General features: G+C 36.9%; 1 protein-coding gene across 7 annotated transcripts in view; it reads right to left on the bottom strand.

The window, feature by feature from the left end:
• The window catches only part of LOC100373081 (rho GTPase-activating protein 5-like), an 80,754-nt gene that overhangs the window by 46,974 nt on the left and 10,638 nt on the right, over positions 1–23,142 (bottom strand). For all 7 annotated transcript variants that reach the window (XM_085501025.1, XM_085501024.1, XM_085501028.1 and 4 more), the window contains exons 2-8: positions 20,571–21,112; positions 18,423–19,080; positions 15,232–15,447; positions 8,839–9,132; positions 8,523–8,675; positions 6,340–6,448; positions 4,128–4,251 (exon numbers count right to left, since the gene is read on the bottom strand). In XM_085501025.1, coding sequence (XP_085357151.1) covers positions 4,128–4,251; positions 6,340–6,448; positions 8,523–8,675; positions 8,839–9,132; positions 15,232–15,447; positions 18,423–19,080; positions 20,571–20,970 — 1,954 coding nt within the window. In that variant the 5' untranslated portion in view covers positions 20,971–21,112. The remainder of the gene's footprint in view (positions 1–4,127; positions 4,252–6,339; positions 6,449–8,522; positions 8,676–8,838; positions 9,133–15,231; positions 15,448–18,422; positions 19,081–20,570; positions 21,113–23,142) is intronic.

Raw genomic sequence — 23,142 nt, 5'->3', positions numbered from 1 at the left:
TAGTAAATATTATAAAATAATGTGTACGCGACATTAGGATCGGTACAATTATAAACTGACTACCAAGATGCATTACTTAAGTCGGTCAAAAACCGGTCTTTATTATAGTAGGAAAAGTCGTATTTCTGAACATGATTATCTGTCTGAAACACGTGATTAAGACGTTCAATGACACCAAATATGGGGTAGTGGTCAGTAATATCGGTTTGAATAGTACCGCAATCGAAGAAATAATTTGTAATGTTAGTAAGGAGGTGATCGATGGTCGTGCTTGTGTTGTCAGTGACGCGTGTTGGGATGTTAATTACCTGGGTAAAATTGTAAGTACTTGTTAATGTTAGATATTGGGAGGCAGATGGTGAATCTGAAGAGGTGTCAATGTTCACATCGCCAAGGATAATGCATTCATTACCACTAGCAGACAGCTGATCTAGACATGCTTCTAAACTGTTGAGGAATTCTGAATAGGGAATATTGGGTTTTCTGTAATTAACACCTATGATAACTGTTTTGTTGTTAATGGTAGTTTCCACAAAGACCGATTAACAGTGCATAATATTAATGTCAATAGGGGTGAAAGACAAAGAGCTATGAATGTACAGTGCCATACCACCACCCCATAAGTTATCTCTGTGATTGGTGATCTTGTAGTGAAGTTGTAAGCTGGAATATTATATAAATCGCAATTGGTTTCAGAATGCAGCCAGGTTTCACTGAGGCCAAAAAACATAAATGTTCTCTCCAATACATTAAGAAAAGTTGTTAGCTCATCAAAATGTTTAGACAGTGATCTAATATTCAGGTGAATAAAAGCACATGATTGTGAGGAAGAATTAAGACTGTTATTGAATTGGTTAACAGTATATGAATTACAATTGTACTTTAAAGGTGTTGAATCCATGGTTGTGGATAATGATAATAATGGATGCTAAAACTGAATACAGTTACATGATGCGATGAATGTCACTAAGTTGTGTTATACTTATCACTGGTTCACCTTTGTCCTTCCTTACATATATTTTACCAGCGTTGGTCCATATGTAGCGATATTGAGCTGCTTTGCGTCTTTGATTTGCGCTGTAGAATAGTTGTTTGTTCAATAAAGTCAGGTTTTCGTTATTGGATTGCTGCCGGTATTAACAATATCATTTGTGGTTTTGTTTTTCAGGTATTTTCTGGAACTGTATATTTTGTTACGCACAGTACGTCTTGTAAACTTCGCAATAATCGTTGAATGTCGTGTTTCTTCTAGTTGATTGTAGTCATGGCGAGTAGATCTGCTTGGTAGATGGTGTGAGATGTCGATGTTGCCACGGGTGATCTCAACTCGACGCGACCTTAATTACTATGTCGTCGGTGTCTTCGTCTTCCATAACAGGGATTCCTTTAATTTCAATGTTATTGCGGCGTGTGTATTGCTGTAGATCGTTCAAATCCACTTGCGTTCTAGCTAGCTGGGTTCGTAGATCTTTGTTTTCATTTTTGAGGCTAATCAACTGGGTTTTGAAGTCCTCAAAAAAGTCACATACATATGTGACTGACTTTTGAAGATTTGCTAGTTCGGTTTGAACATCTGCAAACGATTCCACCTTCGATGTTCGTTCGAGTAGTGTTTCCTGTATGGTGTCCAGTTTTGATACGTCAGGGTGTGGCAAGCTTTGTTCTCCCTTGGCAGCCATCTTGGGTGGTGATGTCGATGGGAATCGAGTTGATTCACATTTTTTGCAGAGATTAAGATCTCCCTGGCAAAGCTTTACAGTTTTCCTTGTTGCACCACAGTCGTCACACCTCATTGCTGTTCAAGTGTGGGTAATAGTGCAGTAACTGCTTACTGGCGTGCAAGAAAATTTAACGTTTTTCTGGAGCGACATGAACAACGTGACACAGCCTGCCTGCCTTGTGTGTTTAGATTGTCAGTTTAGATTGTCAGTTTAGATTGTCAGTTTAGATTGTCAGTTTAGATTGTCAGTTTAGATTGTCAGTTTAGATTGTCAGTTTAGAATGTCAGTTTAGATTGTCAGTTTAGAATGTCAGTTTAGAATGTCAGTTTAGATTGTCAGTTTAGATTGTCAGTTTAGATTGTCAGTTTAGAATGTCAGTTTAGATAATTGCATTTTACAATTTCTACAATTGCATTTTTTAATGATTTTTTATTTTTCAATAAATTTTGGATCAAATAAATATAATTTCCGATCAGCTACATATCTTATTCAGAAGTTTTGAAAAAAGACAGGAAAAAATAATACAAGACTACTTTGTGAAATGTTACTTTTGTGTTCAAACGTGCGACCAGGAGGTACTGTGTACAAAATGAGTTATGTACTGCGTACAAATTGAGTTATGTACTGCGTACAAATTGAGTTATGCACTGTGTACAAATTGAGTTATGTACTATGTCCAAATTGAGTTATGTACTGCGTACAAATTGAGTTATGTACTGCGTACAAATTGAGTTATGTACTGCGTACAAATTGAGTTATGTACTATGTACAAATTGAGTTATGTACTATGTACAAATTGAGTTATGTACTGCGTACAAAATGAGTTATGTACTGCGTACAAATTGAGTTATGTACTGCGTACAAATTGAGTTATGTACTGCGTACAAATTGAGTTATGTACTGCGTACAAATTGAGTTATGTACTGCGTACAAATTGAGTTATGTACTGCGTACAAATTGAGTTATGTACTGCGTACAAATTGAGTTATGTACTGTGTACAAATTGAGTTATGTACTGTGTACAAATTGAGTTATGTACTGCATACAAATTGAGTTATGTACTGTGTACAAATTGAGTTATGTACTGTGTACAAATTGAGTTATGTACTGTGTACAAATTGAGTTATGTACTGTGTACAAATTGAGTTATGTACTGTGTACAAATTGAGTTATGTACTATGTACAAATTGAGTTATGTACTATGTACAAATTGAGTTATGTACTGCGTACAAAATGAGTTATGTACTGCGTACAAATTGAGTTATGTACTGCGTACAAAATGAGTTATGTACTGCGTACAAATTGAGTTATGTACTGTGTACAAATTGAGTTATGTACTGTGTACAAATTGAGTTATGTACTGTGTACAAATTGAGTTATGTACTGCGTACAAATTGAGTTATGTACTGCGTACAAATTGAGTTATGTACTGCGTACAAATTGAGTTATGTACTATGTACAAATTGAGTTATGTACTGTGTACAAATTGAGTTATGTACTGCGTACAAATTGAGTTATGTACTGCGTACAAATTGAGTTATGCACTGCGTACAAATTGAGTTATGTACTGTGTACAAATTGAGTTATGTACAGTGTACAAATTGAGTTATGTACTGCGTACAAATTGAGTTATGTACTGTGTACAAATTGAGTTATGTACTGCGTACAAATTGAGTTATGTACTGCGTACAAATTGAGTTATGCACTGCGTACCATATGAGTTATGCACTGCGTACAAATTGAGTTATGCACTGCGTACAAATTGAGTTATGTACTGTGTACAAATTGAGTTATGTACTGTGTACAAATTGAGTTATGCACTGTGTACAAATTGAGTTATGCACTGTGTACAAATTGAGTTATGCACTGTGTACAAATTGAGTTATGTACTGTGTACAAATTGAGTTATGTACTGTGTACAAATTGAGTTATGTACTGTGTACAAATTGAGTTATGTACTGTGTACAAATTGAGTTATGTACTGCGTACAAATTGAGTTATGCACTGTGTACAAATTGAGTTATGTACTGTGTACAAATTGAGTTATGTACTGTGTACAAATTGAGTTATGTACTATGTACAAATTGAGTTATGCACTGTGTACAAATTGAGTTATGTACTGTGTACAAATTGAGTTATGTACTGTGTACAAATTGAGTTATGTACTGTGTACAAATTGAGTTATGTACTGTGTACAAATTGAGTTATGTACTGTGTACAAATTGAGTTATGTACTGTGTACAAATTGAGTTATGTACTGTGTACAAATTGAGTTATGCACTGTGTACAAATTGAGTTATGTACTGTGTACAAATTGAGTTACGTACTGTGTACAAACTGAGTTATGTACTGTGTACAAATTGAGTTATTTACTGTGTACAAATTGAGTTGTGTAATGTTTCTTACCATTAGGTGAAAATTCAGGTGTTCTAAAACCATACATTGCTAGTGATACATTTCCTTCTATTGGTCTAAGTTCTAAACTATGGATGCTGCCATCTAAAGTATAGTCTTCTTCACATGACTGCGACTGTATACAACAGAAAAAAACAAGTTACAACTCCAACTGACTTTGGATCTCTTCAAAAAACAAGTCCAATATTTATTGCACAATGAATTCGATTGTAGTCTCTCCTTTCAATTTTCAAGTGCATGTACAAAACTACAAGACAGTATAAAGTGCATTTAGCAAAAACCATATTCCATATTTTTTACTCCACGAGTCATGAGCTTTTATTTATATACTAGCCAAATAGTAGAGCAATAAACCTAGCTTGTTTGTTAGAACTAGAGAGCCTCTGCCTTATTTTGTCAGGCATAAAACAAATTATGAAATATTGACTAAGAATAAACACACTGCCAATAAACACACAGGGCTCAGGAAGATAATCAACTAAGTATTTAACTAGACAATGCTGGAATACAAAACTGGGTATTCAGCATTAAACATCTAAATATGATAAATATGAAATATGTAAGGGAAGTGGCAAAATCCGAAAACAAAATATTGAAAATTAAATTCTGAAAAAAACAAGCCATGCATGGCACAGTCCCCGTTAGTTATCAAATTTAAGATATATAGTTTTGTTTATAGTAATATAGCTGGAATATAACCATGTCAGGAATATGATTTTTTAACATTAAAATGATTGACATTTGTATCTGATCGTCAAACAAGTACTTGTTCATATTGAGAGATATTGCTCTGGAACAGCATTCAAAATCAGCCATTTTGAATACATGTATATATATAACATGATGTATAACGAATATATAAAATTTAAATATAATAAGTCAAAGCATTTAAGAGATATGGCTCTAGAAGCCCAATCATTAAAACAAAATGGCCACCAGTCAGCCATTTTGAATTCAATCTGAAAAATAAAATGACGAGCTTCAGTAACCCGTAATGTTTAATGTATGTATCAAGTTTGAATGAAATCCACCCATAAATGCTTGATATTTGATGATTTTTTAGCACAAAAATGACCACCATTTGGCCATTTTGAATAGGATAGTCAAATATAATGAATATTTAAAATTTGAAAATATTATCAGCCAAAACAAGTCGGAGATATGGGTCTAGAAGCCCATTCATTAAAACAAAATGGCCGCCAGACAGCCATTTTGAATCCGATCTGAAAAATAAAAGATGTGCATCAGGAACCTGTAATGTCTAATATATGTACCAAGTTTGAACAAAATCCATCCATAAATGCCAGAAATGCTTGATATTTGATGATTGTTTAGCACAAAAAAAGGCCACCATTTGGCCATTTCGAATAGGATCGTCAAACCAATATATCTGTTTAACTATGACATGATGTATAATGAATATTTAAAATTTGAACATTATCAGTGAAAGCCAATCAGAGATATGGCACGAGAACCACATTCATTAATACAAAATGGCCGCCAGTCGGCCATTTTAAATCTTATCTGAAAAACAAAATGATTTGCATCAAGGTCCCATAATGTCTAATTTATATACCAAGTTTGAACAAAATCCATCTGTAAACACCCAAGAAATTGTTGATTTTGATGATTTTTCGGCCATCTTAGATCAGATCGTAAAACAAAATGATGTGCATCAAGGTCCTATAATGTCTAATGTATATACCAAGTTTGAACAAAATCCATCTGTAAACAGCCGAGAAATGCTTGATTTTGATGATTTTTAGCACAAAAATGGCCGCCATTCGGCCACCTTGAATCAGATCGTGAAACAAATTGACGTGCATATGTATAATATCATGTATGATGTATGTGTTAAGTTTGATTGTGATTGGTCCAGGCATTTCTAAGATACAGGTTTGTCCGGACGCACGCACAGACGCACGCACGCACGGAGGTCAAAACATAAGTCCCCGTTTTTGAACTGTGTCCAAACGGGGACTAAAAATATTACAGAAGCGTTAAATGATGACAACAAGGGAGAAAATCAGATTTCTCATTTGAAAAGTACTTTGACATAATTAAAAATTCACATAACAGATCTTGGTTTAGCAAATTAATAAGTGCACATATCCTACAAATTGAAAAGGGCAGATTTAACAATGTTATATTTGTAACCATGCCAATATGAACACACCTTTAACCATACTAAAAGTAGACCTACCCTGATCTCATTTGCAAGCTCGTCTGCTAAACCGTCTGCTCCTAAGAGGACTACGTTCAGCTTATTATTCGGTTCCACATAAGAAGAATGTCTGTTCCAAGATGACGGCCTAAAAACAAAACAAAAGATAATAATTAAATACCAAATACTCTCTCCACAACAATATACATAATGTAAAGTAAAAAACAAGAATCTCTTGGCAGATAATCCTCCTTCTTGTTTGTCCAGAAAACTTTGTTGAATTTCTTCAGTTAAATAGGCATTAGGCTATGATGAATACTTTCACGATGTTAGGGTGATTCAGTTAGGTCACAATATAAGCATAGTTTCAAATATAGTATAACACATTGAAACAGCGACCTGTGTTTTCTAAATTTTAGTTGAGGTCATTCAAACATTCTTTCATACGCAATTCTTAAAGTAAGTAGCGTCCATTAAACCATTTGACCTTTCAGGGACTACAAACTATACCTGCACAGTAAAAACTGTTCAAGCTTGAATGTCACAACACACGTTCTTTGTGTTTTTTATTGAAGAAAAAAAATATTCACAACGATACCATGGATATATCAATGTAACAGTCATTGCAGCTAATTTAGAGTTAAATATTGTCTAGGTGCTTGAATACACTATCCCAATGAACATGTCAAATGTTTTCAGGTGGCTGAAGAATCCATGGAAATGTCAACCAAGCTGGTTTCATCCAGCCTACATATTCACATATTGTGACACGGTAAAACTGGATTCTACAGATTTCAACCATTTAAAGAAAATAATTTAAATGATTTAGGAAAAACTGAATAGTGGAATGTGCTTTTAATTACTTAATTAAAACAGCAATTAATGTTGAGATTACAGAACAGATTTACGGTAACATGGTTGGTTTTGAAGTTGTCATGGCTAGTTTGAATAAAATTTGTGAAGACGAATTTACTTTGAAGAAAACCATGTCACTACATTAAAATAGTGAATTTACTTTCTAGATTTTGATCATGTGACCAATACAATGTGGTTGAAATTTGAATTAAAAGTACCCGGTAACATTTTGGAGATTGAAGCTAAACATTAAATAAACTAAAAGTGATTAGAAAAAAAAAACTGCAGCTAAAAATAATTGTCATTAAGTTTTACAAAAACATTATCAGGACTACACAAGTTTTTCTTTCAAGAAAATAAATCAGCAGATGGTCTTTTCATAAAATATTGATTTAATAAAGATGCAATTGTGGATATCATTAATATGCTGTCAACATTACACATGCTATTTATTGTATGGGACAATGAAACTAGCTGAATATGGTCAATACGTGATAAAAATGACACCATCATACAATTGCATTCACAAGTGATTTTTTGGTATGTCATTGGCACAATGGCCATCAATGTGTTAAAACAGAGTTCATGACTGCTAAGAAATGAAAAAAAAATGAATTGAATTCAACAGCTTTGCAGCAACACCTATATATTTTAGTGTCAAGGTGATCTGATATAAAGTGGGAAGTTGAAAAGGCTCTAACAACACTTGCACGTGGTTGACTTTGAAAATGTAAACAGAAAAATATGCAAACTTTAAATCAACTGAATCTGTTTGCTAGCGGTACAATTAACAAAATTGGTGACATGAATGATAAGAAAAAACAGTATAAAAGACTAGCTAATAAATAAATGATAATGGAATGCTAATATGATGGGGGCATACACTTACAAAAAACACAAAAAAAAAACATTCCAGCCATAAGCATATAATCTAACTAGCAGCGTATAATAACAAGCATTACAACTATCAGTTATATTGAGCAAATTGAAAATAATATTAAACACGAGAACAACAACAACAGCATGGCATGGCTTAAACTGTGGAGATGAGGACTGAATTAGAATCAAATCTTACCTAACTCTTCTGTTGCTTAGAAATTATTGTAAGAAAAAAAAGAAAAATAAGCAATTGTCAAAATGATTTTTTTTTTAAAAAAACAAACATTTTTTCTGACAGTTTGACTTTCAAAGGTGTAGAGAACTAGAGAACAGTAGTTAGTTAAATAGTTGATTGTTGTCCTCCTGCCAGAAAAGAAAGAGTCCCTCACCAGAGTGGTAGTCAGCAGTCAGTTACAGAGATTATAAAGCATATACAGCCAAAACAGCAGATACAGGGAAACAGTCCTTCATGCAAATGTATCTCTTACCTGTGTGCATTCCCATCAAAACATTTTTCTACAAGATTATCCATACACGTGTCGGCGCTAAGACAGGTTTCTCTTCTTGGGTTGTGGACAAAACCAATATGGCGAAGGAGGAGAACATCTCTGTCATTTTCAACCAGACTCAAAGCAGCATATCTATAAAGGAAAATGAACAGTAAGTAGATATGTTTATAGTAGCAACCACTGAATATATAGACAATGTATGACATAACAGTGTATTGATGTACATTTATGAAAACACAGACCATAAGTTTACACGATTCAATATAACAAAAACAAATAAGACAAAATGTACTACCTTGGTTCTCGTTTCAGGGCCTCGTGTATTTCTTTCAAGTCTTCCTTTGAGACATTCTTATTAGAGTCCAGCTTAGCAAACAACTCAGAATGCTCAAACAGGAGTTCCCTAAAGTCTTCCTTAGCACCTTCAGCCAATTCTCTTTGATGAGCATGATAGATTTTCTTTTTATCCTGTTCATCAAGTAACCTGTAACTTTCGTCTCCCATTAGGAATATAATGACATCATCAAAGGGCTTGCCCGGTGTAATGGTGCCCGTTTTTTCTAGCAGCTTCTTGAAATCAAGCCTCATTCTGTGTTCAAAACAGAGAATTAAGATGATAATTACACCACCATCTCAAATCCGTGCCTACATGTATGGATTCACATTATATTTTATATAACATTTATTTTGTGTAGGGTCAACTTTGCCCATCCAATTGTGCCTAAAACAATATTCTGATTTGGTCATCTTTATGTGGTTATAAAAACATTCAAAATTGCAGAAAATTCAATTCGATCAACCTATTAGCATTTTTAGAAATACTTGCATAAGAACATGCCATTCTTATAGGTACACTCACATGTACCGTACTTTCCCGAGTATAAGCCCAGGGGCCTGGACAAGTAAAATCGGGGAAAATAAGGTGTTGGCTTATACTCGAGGACCACCTCAGAAAAATTTTTTTTTGGTGCATTTAAAACAGTAACCATCTTCCCAACCTCAAAACATTATCCAAATTGCATTTCTCGTTCACAGCGCCGGTCTCGGAAGGATATTGCGTGTTTTTGAGGGGGAAAAAGGCGAAACGAGTCGTCATTGATTTCAACAACACTTTTTATAATGAGGAAACAAACGTGTTCATAAAAATACAAACATTTTATTACAATACGATTTACATACCGTCTGAATTTACGGTGCAAAAATGGGTAGGGTCTGTAGGAAAACGGTCAAAGGCAAGATCGTACACAAACTCTTGATACAAAGCTATTTCCACCATGGTTTCATCATAATTTGACCTGAACAACTTCCTTCGACCTAACAGCTCACATCTTTCGTTAACCAATGAAAATGCTGTGTCATACAGTCAAAGTTTTCCGATTATTGACAAAGTATTTTTTAACGCAATGCGGAAGTGAATTACCGCGGTGTTAAAATGCGATCTGTTAACAATGATTTTGATAACAAACAGTGACGTTTTTCACTAAAAGCTGTTGATTCTCAATTTTTGAATGGTAAACTGAGGGCGAGGGAAGTATTCACACCTTTTACGGCCGCCAATAAGTCAAGTGAAAGAATAGTTTGCTCGTTCACACCCCATTCACGAGTTTCAATAGACAAGATTATTCGGATATAAAATCGATGATCAGTGACCAGGTTTCACAACTTGACGATCACATTTTTGCCGATTGGAAAAATACTATATGGATTATTTCAGTATTGCAACATCAGGGTTTATCCGGAGTAAATAACGTAATAGAAAACATGCGAACTATGTTCCGCCACCTACGTTCGCCCGCTGTGCCGTGTAATGAATGCAAGTTTTGTCTTAACAAGCAGCCTGTCGGCTGAGATAGCTCCGCTGTTAGCAATGCAAATGGCAATTAAAGAACAGAAGATATCATTAGAAAATGAACAAATCTGAGAGAGGTCCACATGTAGTACCTATATGTATAATATATCAAAGCAATTGCACTTGCGGTTTTCAACAAGAAGTCGAAAATATCACTTTTTACCAAAAATTACTAAAATATTCACCAAAATTAGAGAATTAAAGATATCATTACAAAATGAACAAATCTGAGAGAGATCCACATGTAGTACCTATATATGTAATATCAAAGCAATTGGACTTGCAGTTTTTAACAAGAAGTTGAAAATATCACTTTTTACCAGAAATTACAACAAGCAGCCTCTCGGCTGAGATAGCCCCGCTGTTAGCAATGCACATTTCAATAAAGAACAGAAGATATTATAAAATGAACAATATGAATAGTATCAATGCTATGGGACTTGCTGTTTTCAACAAGAATTCAAAAATATCAATTTTTACCATTAATGATTGTGGTTTTTAACAAGAAGTCGAAAATATCACTTTTTACCAAAAATGACAAAAAATATTCACCAAAATTAGAGAATTGAAGATATGAACATGAAATGAACAAATCTGAGAGAGGTCCACATGTAGTACCTATATATGTAATATCAAAGCAATTGGACTTGCGGTTTTTAACAAGAAGTTGAAAATATCACTTTTTACCAAAAATGACAAAAATATTCACCAAAATTAGAGAATTGAAGATATCAACATGAAATGAACAAACCTAAGAGAGGTCTACCCAAGGTACATATACACCAAGTATCAAAGCATTCAGGCTTGTAGTTTTCAAGAAGAAGTCGAAAAAGTAAAACATTGACACGGACGATGACAGACAATCACTCATATGATAAGCTCCGCTCGACAAGTCGACAGCGGAGCTAAAAACTGGAATCAAACTAGCGTACCAATCATGATTTTTATGCAATAAAATATACTTTTTACATGTATATTTTAATAAATGGCATTGACGCCCGGTAAAAACACCCTGGGCCTATACTCGGGAATGTCCTCAACTCGTTAAATGTCCAAAAACAGAGGGGTGGGCTTATACTCGGGGAGGGGCTTATACTCAAGGGAAGTATGGTACTAATACTTTTTTGGTTGGAGGCAGTGACAATCATTCTACCACTTCAGTTGTATCACTGCAAGAAACTCGTTTTTATTAGTTCTAGGAAATTTCAACCCAAATCAAGGTTAAACTGTAAATAGCTCCTGTGTGATCAGAGCATGTATTATAAAGGTATAGGCTTTGCCTAACAAGTGAATGTAATTTCATGTACCGTATTTATCCGTGTATAAGCCCAGGGTCCTGAACATGGAAAATTGCCAAAAAGAAGGGGTGGGCGTTTGCCAGGAGATCCCCGGCAAAAAAACGTAAATTGTCAACACGCAGATCGAACGGCGGCAAGGAATAGAACGGCAAATGAATACATGCAACGGAAATAAATGAACAATATGCAACACTAGAAGTATAACAAAAATAATGTATTGCTTATAATGTGACAAATAAACCAGAAATAATAAAAATCGACAGTGAAGAACCATTCGAATTAGGATTTTCCCACTGACAAACACGCAAAATACGCGTGAACTTAAAATCAATTAAAATGTCAAAATTAAAATGGGTTAAACTGCGAAAAATGATTTCCGGTCTCGACAAATTACGAATCAACTGTCATACAAGATCAATAATAATTTACAAATTTACACAGTAAAAATTATAAAAATTCATAGCTGTTTGAAAAAACTTCTCAGATCTTTATTTGTACTTTCATTGCCATCTTCGTCAAACTCAAAACCCTCAAATGTCCAAGTCGAACAAAATCCCTACAACTTATTCCTGAAGTTCGTCGATATCGTCCCACACAATTTGGACTTTTAATCCACGGATTTCGCAGTCTGTCAGCTTGGCACTTTTCATTCATGTCTAATCATAATAAAGAGACAAGAAAAATGGGGTCGCTCTGCTGCGATTGCACACGGTGCTTTTGTTTACAGTCTAGCAATCATCTTTGACCTTTATGCATCTGCTTTACTGATTGGCTAAGAATGACATCACTACTAGTATTTCATCATAAAGGTCAAATCGTGACATTGCTTTCTTATCAGACTCAACGCTTATTAATCACAGTTATCATTCAGCAAGTTCCGGCGGTTGGAATGTCTCACTATATGGATATCGCGGTGGACTTGAAATAGGAAGTTTTTTTTTATCCAACGACAGAAGAATAGTTTTCATGACAGAAATGCAATAGCGGTGATAAAAGATGGTAAAAAAGTTGGCAGTCTTCGGCGTGACATTGCAAAATTGCTGGCCCCAGTTATGGATTTGCAAGCTGCTACAAAATATTTTATAAAGCCGAAATAACGTGATTTCAACCATTCTCCCAGGTACGGGTTGCTACAATATTGCAACATTGTTTTCATTGTCGACGACGCTATAGCCGAACGAGTGCGACACTTGCTTAGCAGCTCTCCTTATACGATTGGCTTGAATCGTTTCTAAGGAAGCACAAACCAAACGGCCACGACATATTTCAAAAAGGAAACTACCGTTTCTGCTTTAATATTTATTTTTATAGACTTGCTGACTGTTATGATTCTGAAAAAAATCAGCGGTGAACACGCTGCCCTGAAGGCAGAAAGCTGTCACAGCTATTTTGGGTTCACCCCTTGTTTTACACAATTAACAATTTTTATAAGTATCACGACAGACTTCAAGAAAGTCAACTGTTAATACAACCACAGTCAACCAATAGAAAATAGTTTTTTTTGTTTTTTGTTTTGGGTAGAAAAAGACCCCCTGGGCGTGTGCCCGGAATATGACCTCAACTTCTTTATTGTGTCAAAAGTGGGGGGTGGGCGTTTGTCCAGGCATGGGCTCCTACCCGGATAAGTACGGTAGGTGAATCTATCAATAAAATTGATCAAGATGTCTGAGAATCTATGACATGCTGTATATGGAAACACATGATTTTGATATGAGCATTTTGAAAAACATGCAAGGACACTATACTTGTAAACAAGGGGCACTAATGAGGCACTCTATGAATGAGGTATTTCTAGAGGGTTGGGTTTGTCTCGTCTGCAGTTGAATAATATTTGCTTTGATTTTCTTATGGTTTTTTTTCCCAATGCGACTTAATTTCACTTGTTTTTTTAATTCTTGGTAATTAGTGTCATTAGCGATGGAGAAGTAAAAACCGCAATTAACCTCAGTGCAGCAAATCAGGATAGATCTTCCTGATGCAATGGGCAAATTTCGCTATTGACAGATTCTTGAAATTAAATCATCAAAATAGTACAACTAAAAAGTCTGTACAACACACCTAGAACAGATAAATAAAAACATCGTAGTTTAATGTTCGTCCGGACTTTGAGCCCTTGAAAGTAAGTGATCCGGCCCTTACATATGCCAACGATTGAAATTTGTTTAATTGCTATCAAATTATCGCTCAAAATATAAATATTTCATTTGTGAGACGTGCTTTTGATACAAACCGAAGATCGCGATCGACCCTACACAAAACTACCGCCATTTTGTCTTCGGAAAGGGTACTGCCTTTTTGTCAAACTGAAAAATTGGCCGCATCACTCTTGTAACTGCGCATACGTACTCCCCATACTCACATACATTTGATGTTTTTAGTCGCTGTATCTGCTCAAATAACATCCATCATGATATAATAAATCATTATATACTAAAATTCGCACGTTTGCAGACCTTCCAATGAATTATTACCAGTTTTTTTTGGCTACAGAATACGTTATTGCAATATGCAAATATTTGTTAAGAAACTTTAAAGACTCTAAGTTATAATTTAACAAGCCATGCATGGCACAGTCCCTGTTAGTTATCAAATTTAAGATAAATAGTTTTGTTTATAGTAATATGGCTGGAATATAACCATGTCAGGAATATGAATTTTTAACATTAAAATTGACATTTGACATTGTCCATATTGAGAGATATTGCTCTGGAACAGCATTCATAATCAGCCATTTTGAATACATGTATATATAAAACGTGATGTATAACGAATATATAAAATATAATCAGTGAAAGCAAGTCAGAGATATGGCACGAGAACCACATTCATTAAAACAAAATGGCTGCCAGTCGGCCATTTTGAATCTTATCTGAAAAACAAAATTATTTGCATCAAGGTCCCATAATGTCTAATGTATATACAAAGTTTGAACAAAATCCATCTGTAAATAGCTGAGAAATGCTTGATTTTTAGGTTTTTTTAACACAAAAATGGCCGCCATTCGGCCATCTTGAATCAGATTGTAAAACAAAATGATGTGCATCAAGGTCCTATAATGTCTAATGTATATATCAAGTTTGAACAAAATCCATCTGTAAACAGCCGAGAAATGCTTGATTTTGATGATTTTTAGCACAAAAATGGCCGCCATTCAGCCATCTTGAATTAGATCGTGAAACAAATTGACGTGCATATGTATAATATCATGTATGATGTATGTGTGAAGTTCGATTGTGATTGGTCCAGGCATTTCTAAGATACAGATACTGCGTCTGAATGGGGACTACCGGTAATTAATGCAATAATTGACTAATTAATATGCATGGATTTGCACCAAAATCTAATCAGCGCATCTACTCATCATATATGTGTGTATATGCTGTGTGCCAAATTTCATTTGAATTGAAATTGTAGATCTTGAGTTATCAGTGGAACAAATTTTAGTCACAGAGTAACAGAGTCACAGAGTCACAGACACCGGTACCACATAAGCTCCATTTCACGGGAGCTAAAAACATTGCCAATACTGGGGACCACTAACCTGGATTTCTTTTCCTCAGCATTAAGCTTATTGATATGGTTCCTGAATATCATTTCAGTGTCTTGTTCATTTCTGGTGAGCACATCGTATGGTATTCTGGGATCTTCAGTATGTATAAAGTCACTTTCCTTCCAGTTCTCATCAACACCTAACTTCACAAACCACTTGTCAAAGTTAGGATGATTAAGAATTATCTGATGGCAAGCTTGCCAGGGTCTGTAGGATAGAAAAAATAAATTCATGGATGCAATACACATACTAAATAGGCAACTAAAGTGCAAATAAGATGAGTAACAGAATAGACCGCTAAGTGCCAATAAGATGAGTATAAACAGAATAGACCGCTAAGTGCCAATTAATCAGTATCAGAATAGACCACTAAGTGCCAATTAATCAGTATCAGAATAGACCACTAAGTGCCAATAAGATCGGTAACAGAATAGACCACTAAAGTTCCAATAAGATCGGTATCAGAATAGATTTTTGATGCGGTATCCACCATTTTTTTCGCCAAGTACACAAGTTGACCTGAAACTGTATTCTTTGACCAGATTGGTCAAACAGATTATTAGCCAATAAGAATGCTTGATGGTGCAAAGGTGTATAATTAGCACAACTCATTTAGATAAGTTAATGAGGTAGGTAGCTACCTCACTGAATGGCAGACACACCACAGAAGAGATTTACTATTGTTGCAGTATTATCTTTTGCCATTGGATAGGAAATGGCATAACTTGCAAAATTACAAATACAAGACAAATTGAGCATTGTGGACCTTTTAACACTTTTTATGGTGATAGCAGCTCATTGTCGAATGTGGTTCATTCACCATAAACATTGTACTCTATAATAGAGCATTACTGACTATTGAAAATTGGACTGGAAATGATGCCTATATTAGAGTATTTACAGTAATATTTATACCAGGGTAGAAGTCTGCGACACAACAGGGTAGGGTGGTCTGTGACACAACAGGGTAGGGTGGTCTGTGACACAACAGGGTAGGGGGGTCTGTGACACAACAGGGTAGGGGGGTCTGTGACACAACAGGGTAGGAGTCTGTGACACAACAGGGTAGGAGTCTGTGACACAACAGGGTAGGGGTCTGTGACACAACAGGGTAGGGGTCTGTGACACAACAGGGTAGGGGTCTGTGACAAAATGATAGGGGTCTGTGACACAAAATGGTAGGGGTCTGTGACACAAAATGATAGGGGTCTGTGACACAAAATGGTAGGGGTCTGTGACACAACAGGGTAGGGGTCTGTGACACAACAGGGTAGGGGTCTATGACAAAAGGGTAAGGGTCTGTGACACAACAGGGTAGGGGGTCTGTGACACAACAGGGTAGGGGGGTCTGTGACACAACAGGTTAGGGGTCTTGACACAACAGGGTAGGGGTCTTGACACAACAGGGTAGGGGTCTGTGATACAACAGGGTAGGGGTCTGTGACACAACAGGGTAGGGGGGTCTGTGACACAACAGGGTAGGGGGGTCTGTGACACAACAGGGTAGGAGTCTGTGACATAACAGGGTAGGAGTCTGTGACACAACAGGGTAGGAGTCTGTGACACAACAGGGTAGGGGTCTGTGACACAACAGGGTAGGGGTCTGTGACAAAATGATAGGGGTCTGTGACACAAAATGGTAGGGGTCTGTGACACAAAATGGTAGGGGTCTGTGACACAAAATGGTAGGGGTCTGTGACACAACAGGGTAGGGGTCTGACACAACAGGGTAGGGGTCTCTGACAAAAGGGTAAGGGTCTGTGACACAACAGGGTAGGGGGGTCTGTGACACAACAGGGTAGGGGTCTTGACACAACAGGGTAAGGGTCTTGACACAACAGGGTAGGGGTCTGTGACACAACAGGGTAGGGGTCTGTGATACAACAGGGTAGGGGTCTGTGACACAACAGAGTAGGAGTCTGTGACACAACAGGATAGGAGTCTGTGACACAACAGGGTAGGAGTCTGTGACACAACAGGGTAGGAGTCTGTGACACAAAATGGTAGGGGTCTTGACACAACAGGGTAGGGGTCTGTGACTGAAACAGGGTAGGGGTCTGTGACACAAAAGGGTATGGTCTGTGACACAAAAGGGTACGATCTGTGACACAAAATGGTACCGTCTGTGACACAAAATGGTACGGTCTGTGAGACAAAATGGTACGGTCTGTGACACAACAGGGTAGGAGTCTGCGACACAACAGGGTAGGGGTCTGCGACACAACAGGGTGGGGGTCTGCGACACAACAGGGTGGGGGTCTGCGACACAACAGGGTGGGGGTCTGCGACACAACAGGGTAGGGGTCTGCGACACAACAGGGTGGGGGTCTGCGACACAACAGGGTAGGGGTCTGCGACACAACAGGGCAGGGGTCTGTGACACAACAGGGTAGGGGTCTGTGACACAACAGGGTAGGGGTCTGACACAAAAGGGTAGGGGCCTGTGACACAAAAGGGTAGGGGCCTGTGACACAAAAGGGTTGGGGTCTGTGACACAAAAGGGTAGGGGTCTGTGACACAACAGGGTAAGAGTCTGTGACACAACAGGGTAAGAGTCTGTGACACAACAGGGTAAGAGTCTGTGACACAACAGGGTAAGAGTCTGTGACACAACAGGGTAAGAGTCTGTGATACAACAGGGTAAGAGTCTGTCACACAACAGGGTAAGAGTCTGTGACACAACAGGGTAAGAGTCTGTGACACAACAGGGTAAGAGTCTGTCACACAACAGGGTAAGAGTCTGTGACACAACAGGGTAAGAGTCTGTGACACAACAGGGTAAGAGTCTGTCACACAACAGGGTAAGAGTCTGTGACACAACAGGGTAAGAGTCTGTGACACAACAGGGTAAGAGTCTGTCACACAACAGGGTAAGAGTCTGTGACACAACAGGGTAAGAGTCTGTGACACAACAGGGTAAGAGTCTGTCACACAACAGGGTAAGAGTCTGTGACACAACAGGGTAAGAGTCTGTGACACAACAGGGTAAGAGTCTGTGACACAACAGGGTAAGAGTCTGTGACACAACAGGGTAAGAGTCTGTCACACAACAGGGTAAGAGTCTGCAACATAAAAGTGTTGGGGTCTGTGACATAACGAGTGATCAACTCAAAATAGGATTAGAACTTGATCACACGCTAGATCCAACAACCACCACGCTATTAGGGAGATCTGAAACTTACCTTCCATCTATAGTTTCCAAATCTGGAAGAAGTTCTTCAAATGCCTTAGGTAATGTGTTTAAGTAATGTACAAGTTTTTTAGTTTGATGAGTGTCTTTCAACAACCTTATGTGTTTTCGGAATATAGTATGAGCAGATTTTTCACCCAACACATCTACGTATCTCAAGTAGTCTCTGTTATTTACAAATTTCTCTTTCGTAATTTTCCACAGTGTGTGGCAGTCCTCAACAGCACTTTTTAAAAGTGCACTGTACTTCTCTGTGACTGAGTCTATGAGTTGTTTCTGATGCTTTGATGCCTCACTGTACGGCGTATTCTTTACACGAATCTTTTTATCAATGTTCTGGGCCAGTAGCAGGAATGCCGTGTCAACATTGACGTTTTCGTGTGCAGACGTCTCCACAATCTGGACTTTCTTGCTTGATGCATACTTCTCTGCTTCTTTTCTGTAATTTTCGAAACCCTCATCACACTTTGTAGTGGCAATAACAACAGGTTTTTTAGTCTTGCTAATAGAGCCGAGTACAGAGTCCAGAAACTTTGTTTGCTGATCCAGTGTACGATTGCTGACATTACTAACATCAAAGACACATAAAAATCCATCAATGTTGATCTTTCCATCTGGAAGCTGCTTTTGTGGGTACTCGTGTTCCAATGCTGAAAAATTGATGAGAATGGTTAATGCAAAGTCAGAACACTGAATGATTACATAGCTGGGCTGGGTGCTCTCTGATCTGAAGTGATAGTAAAAGTGATATGATAACAGAAAACAAGAAATTACAAACATTTTTTTTTTCATCATTCATTTTCATTTTGTTACTGAATCATTTTCAGTAAATTTTGGGAAAGTTTCTTAATTTACTGCATTCACTTATGGCAGAGAGAGAGCACAGCCTTTGTTCCATTTATCACAGATTGAAGTGCTGGGTCATGGTTATTATTATTCAGAATTCCAAGCAATCCATGTACAGTAAGTAATGGTAGAAATATACATGTACTACCTTCCCTATAAGTTACAATATAGAGCTAAAATATCATGTCATAAAATATTATGTCACTACATAATGTTATGTTATGGATAAGCACGTGTACTTGTGACAGACCCCAGTCAAAGCATTTAAGAGATATGGATCTAGAAGCCCTTTCATTAAAACAAAATGGCCGCCAGACTGCCATTTTGAATCCGATCTGAAAAATAAATGATGTGCATCAGGAACCTGTAATGTCTAATGTATGTACCAAGTTTGAACGAAATCCATCCATAAATGCCAGAAATGCTTGATATTTGATGATTTTTTAACACAAAAATGACCACCATTTGGCCATTTTGAATAGGATCGTCAAACTAATATATCTGTCTATCTATGACATGATGTATAATGAATATTTAAAATTTGAACATAATCAGTGAAAGCAAGTCAGAGATGTGGCACAAGAACCACATTCATTAAAACAAAATGGCCACCAGTTGGCCATTTTGAATCTTATCTGAAAAACAAAATTATTTGCATCAAGGTCCCATAATGTCTAATGTATATACCAAGTTTGAACAAAATCCATCTGTAAACAGCCGAGAAATTCTTGATTTTGATGATTTTTAGCACAAAAATGGCCGCCATTCAGCCATCTTGAGTCAGATCGTGAAACAAATTGACGTGCACGTAAAGACACATGGAGGTCAAAACATAAGTCCCCGTTTTCGAACTGTGTCTGTACGGGGACTAATCACCAACAGTCAGACCAAAACATAATCACCAGTAGCCAGACCAAAACACAATCACCAGTAGCCGGACCAAAACACAATCACCAGTAGCCAGACCAAAACACAATCACCAGTAGCCAGACCAAAACACAATCACCAGTAGCCAGACCAAAACACAATCACCAGTAGCCGGACCAAAACACAATCACCAACAGTCAGACCAAAACACAATCACCAGCAGTCAGACCAAAACATTTCCTATAACAGATTATAATCCTGAGAACCCTCTACAGGAATCATCAGAGTGTAACTTAAAAACTATTATCATTAAAACTACAGGTTCATATTCTTCTATTCTACTAATGATCTTGATATAGTTGTATACAGTATATAGTTGATACAGGTATGATGATACAGGTATGATGACACTGCCTCATTAACTTACCTAACTGATCTTTACAAATATACATGAGTTTTTCTGCAGAATGAAGCCTTATTCCAGTACATCGCCTATGGTAAACTGCAGTGTTGGTTCCTCTCAGGGGCTGGAACGATGTATCATCAATAAACTCTGTTTGTTCTATGATATGGAATGTGAGCTCATCATCGTCCCACTGTCTGTAGACTTCTCCCCAATAAAGAAAATGGTCATTATTCACTACTCGTCCACTGAAATCAGTCTGACTAAGAATTGAGATGTGGTTGGTCGTATAGCTATCGGCATGCGGACTCACAAAGCGATTACAGAGACAGGATTTCCCAACTCCCAAAGCGCCTTTATCTTTATCAGTACCAGAGAGGCCGACCACAGCTATGTTGAAAGATTTATCAGTCTTTTTGGCCATTTTGGTTTAGTTATCAATTGTCATGTATTCATGCTACGTTGCAATCATACATTTACATAGATGCTGGACATAGGTAGGAGAACAAGGTGTGTACATTGTTGTTTCCTGTGACAAGGTTTGGCTTCAACTCATGGCTCACCAACTGCAATAAAATAAACATAAACAGTAAATTTTAATGTTTTTGACGCTTGAGCATCGAGTGATAATTATAACACATCACAAGATCGGAAAAGGATGTCACATATTGTGTTATGTTTATTGTTAGAGACCGACATGGTATGTAAACAGGTGGAGTCTATTATTCAAATGTAGACAACCTTGCCCACAGAAACAATGGTACCTGAAAGCTCCACAAAAAGATCTGCTTCTTTGCAACATGAGGGGGGGGGGGGCATGACATTGTCAAAACTAAACAAAATGTAAAATGTTGGTTTGAAAACATGGAAGATAATTAAAAACAAGTTATCAACGATAAATAGTATTGATTCCATCATGTTTGCCTTTAGTTATGATACGTGCACTTGATGTGACTTGTTAGAAAACCTACGTCTACTGCTGTCAGTGGGTGAAGTTCACAGGCTGGTGTCTGGTCGATCAACATTCTCATTCCAATGTAGAATCGCATGGAATGAAATGTATTGGGTATATCATGAAAAACATTCTACGAATTGTTGAAGCTTTCCACATGACTGGAATCTAGGGGCGTGGACGTAGTATTCAGTGTTTTTCTAAATAACAGAATTCTGAATAAATGAGCCAAAGATTCGCTGCCGCAATGCTGGTTGATAATAAGTCGTTTTTTTCGGCTCGTAGCGAGGATGATCTAATGTGGCATGAAGCACCACAGCATGACATTCATGGACAATTTCTATTGCGTATACGAAATGAGTAATTCGCATCAGTCATCATAATTATGCCGTCCTTTGTAACTGACGAATCCTCTAGCAAAGCAGTTTCACAGTTCTCATAATGTTCTGAATTGATTGCTGTGAATGTCTCCTCCATCAAATTCTGTATGTATTCTTGGCACTGAAGCATATTCTAGACAAAAACACTTATTATTGCAGCTTACCCGACGTAAGTTGAGAAAATCCAACTAGAAATTTGGTAGATAGGGAGATGAATTTTATCAAAATGCATGTCTCTGGTTACAACGGATTTTCCTAAGTTGTGCCATGGACTAAATAAACTGGGTTGTCCGGTAGCAGGGGAATATTGCAGTTGTCACTGTGAAATTTCACTTACATATAAACAAAGATTATTTCTGTGTCCCCAAATTCAATGAATGAAATAAAAAAAAAAAAACGCTGATGCACGCATGTAAATGTTATTTAGGGTCAACTGTTTTATTTCAAACTCGAATACCTGACTTGAATTAGGATTCCAACAAGCTGCCTCATCACCAGAACTGTTTATTTCACTATACACACAAAGAGATAAGCGCAGACGTTGACTATCTGCGTACATTAAATGATTGACAGTTGCTGTTGTTGAATAATCAGTCAAATTAGAATACTAAGCTCAACCCATCCCACCAAACATAAATGTGGGCCTTTAAAGAGCTGGACTTCCAATTACAAAAGTACATGTAGCAATACATTATGAAACAAGTAGAAACAGTCAAAATATTTTATCAGATTTTCTCAATTTTTGCATGATATTTTCATAGACGACAACTGTTGTTCATACTCGGGGAAGACTTTATATTGATGAATATGGTGACCAAGTTTGATAAAGTTTGGAATAGAATTAGTAAAGTTATTGTGCACACAATAACAATTATTAACAACGACAACGACGGACAAAAATCTTTCCCTTAATATACCTTCCCTTCTATCTTTGATGTTACGGGCAAGGTAATAAAACTGAATGTTCCATGTTAAGGCAGGGTTCCTACAGGGGTCCTAAGTTTTAATTTCGTCTGAATGATTTATTTCTTTACATTGTGACTGAATTATTTATCCTGCCATACCAAGTCTGAAAAAATAGCAAATCTTACTACCATATCAGTGCAAGTTGACATACATGTCTGTGTAAGTCAATAGGTGACCCTGCCAACACCATCTGACTGGTAAATGCAAACAATAGACTAGTTTTAGATTGAAAATGGAGGAGTTTGCTCTGAGCAAAATATGTAGTACCCTAAAATCTCTAATTTAGGTGTGTGAGAGT

The sequence above is a fragment of the Saccoglossus kowalevskii genome, chromosome 7, assembly GCF_978046115.1.
Source record: "Saccoglossus kowalevskii chromosome 7, keSacKowa6.1, whole genome shotgun sequence".
NCBI classification, from domain to species: Eukaryota; Metazoa; Hemichordata; class Enteropneusta; family Harrimaniidae; genus Saccoglossus; species Saccoglossus kowalevskii.
The sequence above is the reverse complement of the archived record's forward strand: the minus strand, read 5'-3'. Positions and strand labels throughout refer to the sequence as shown.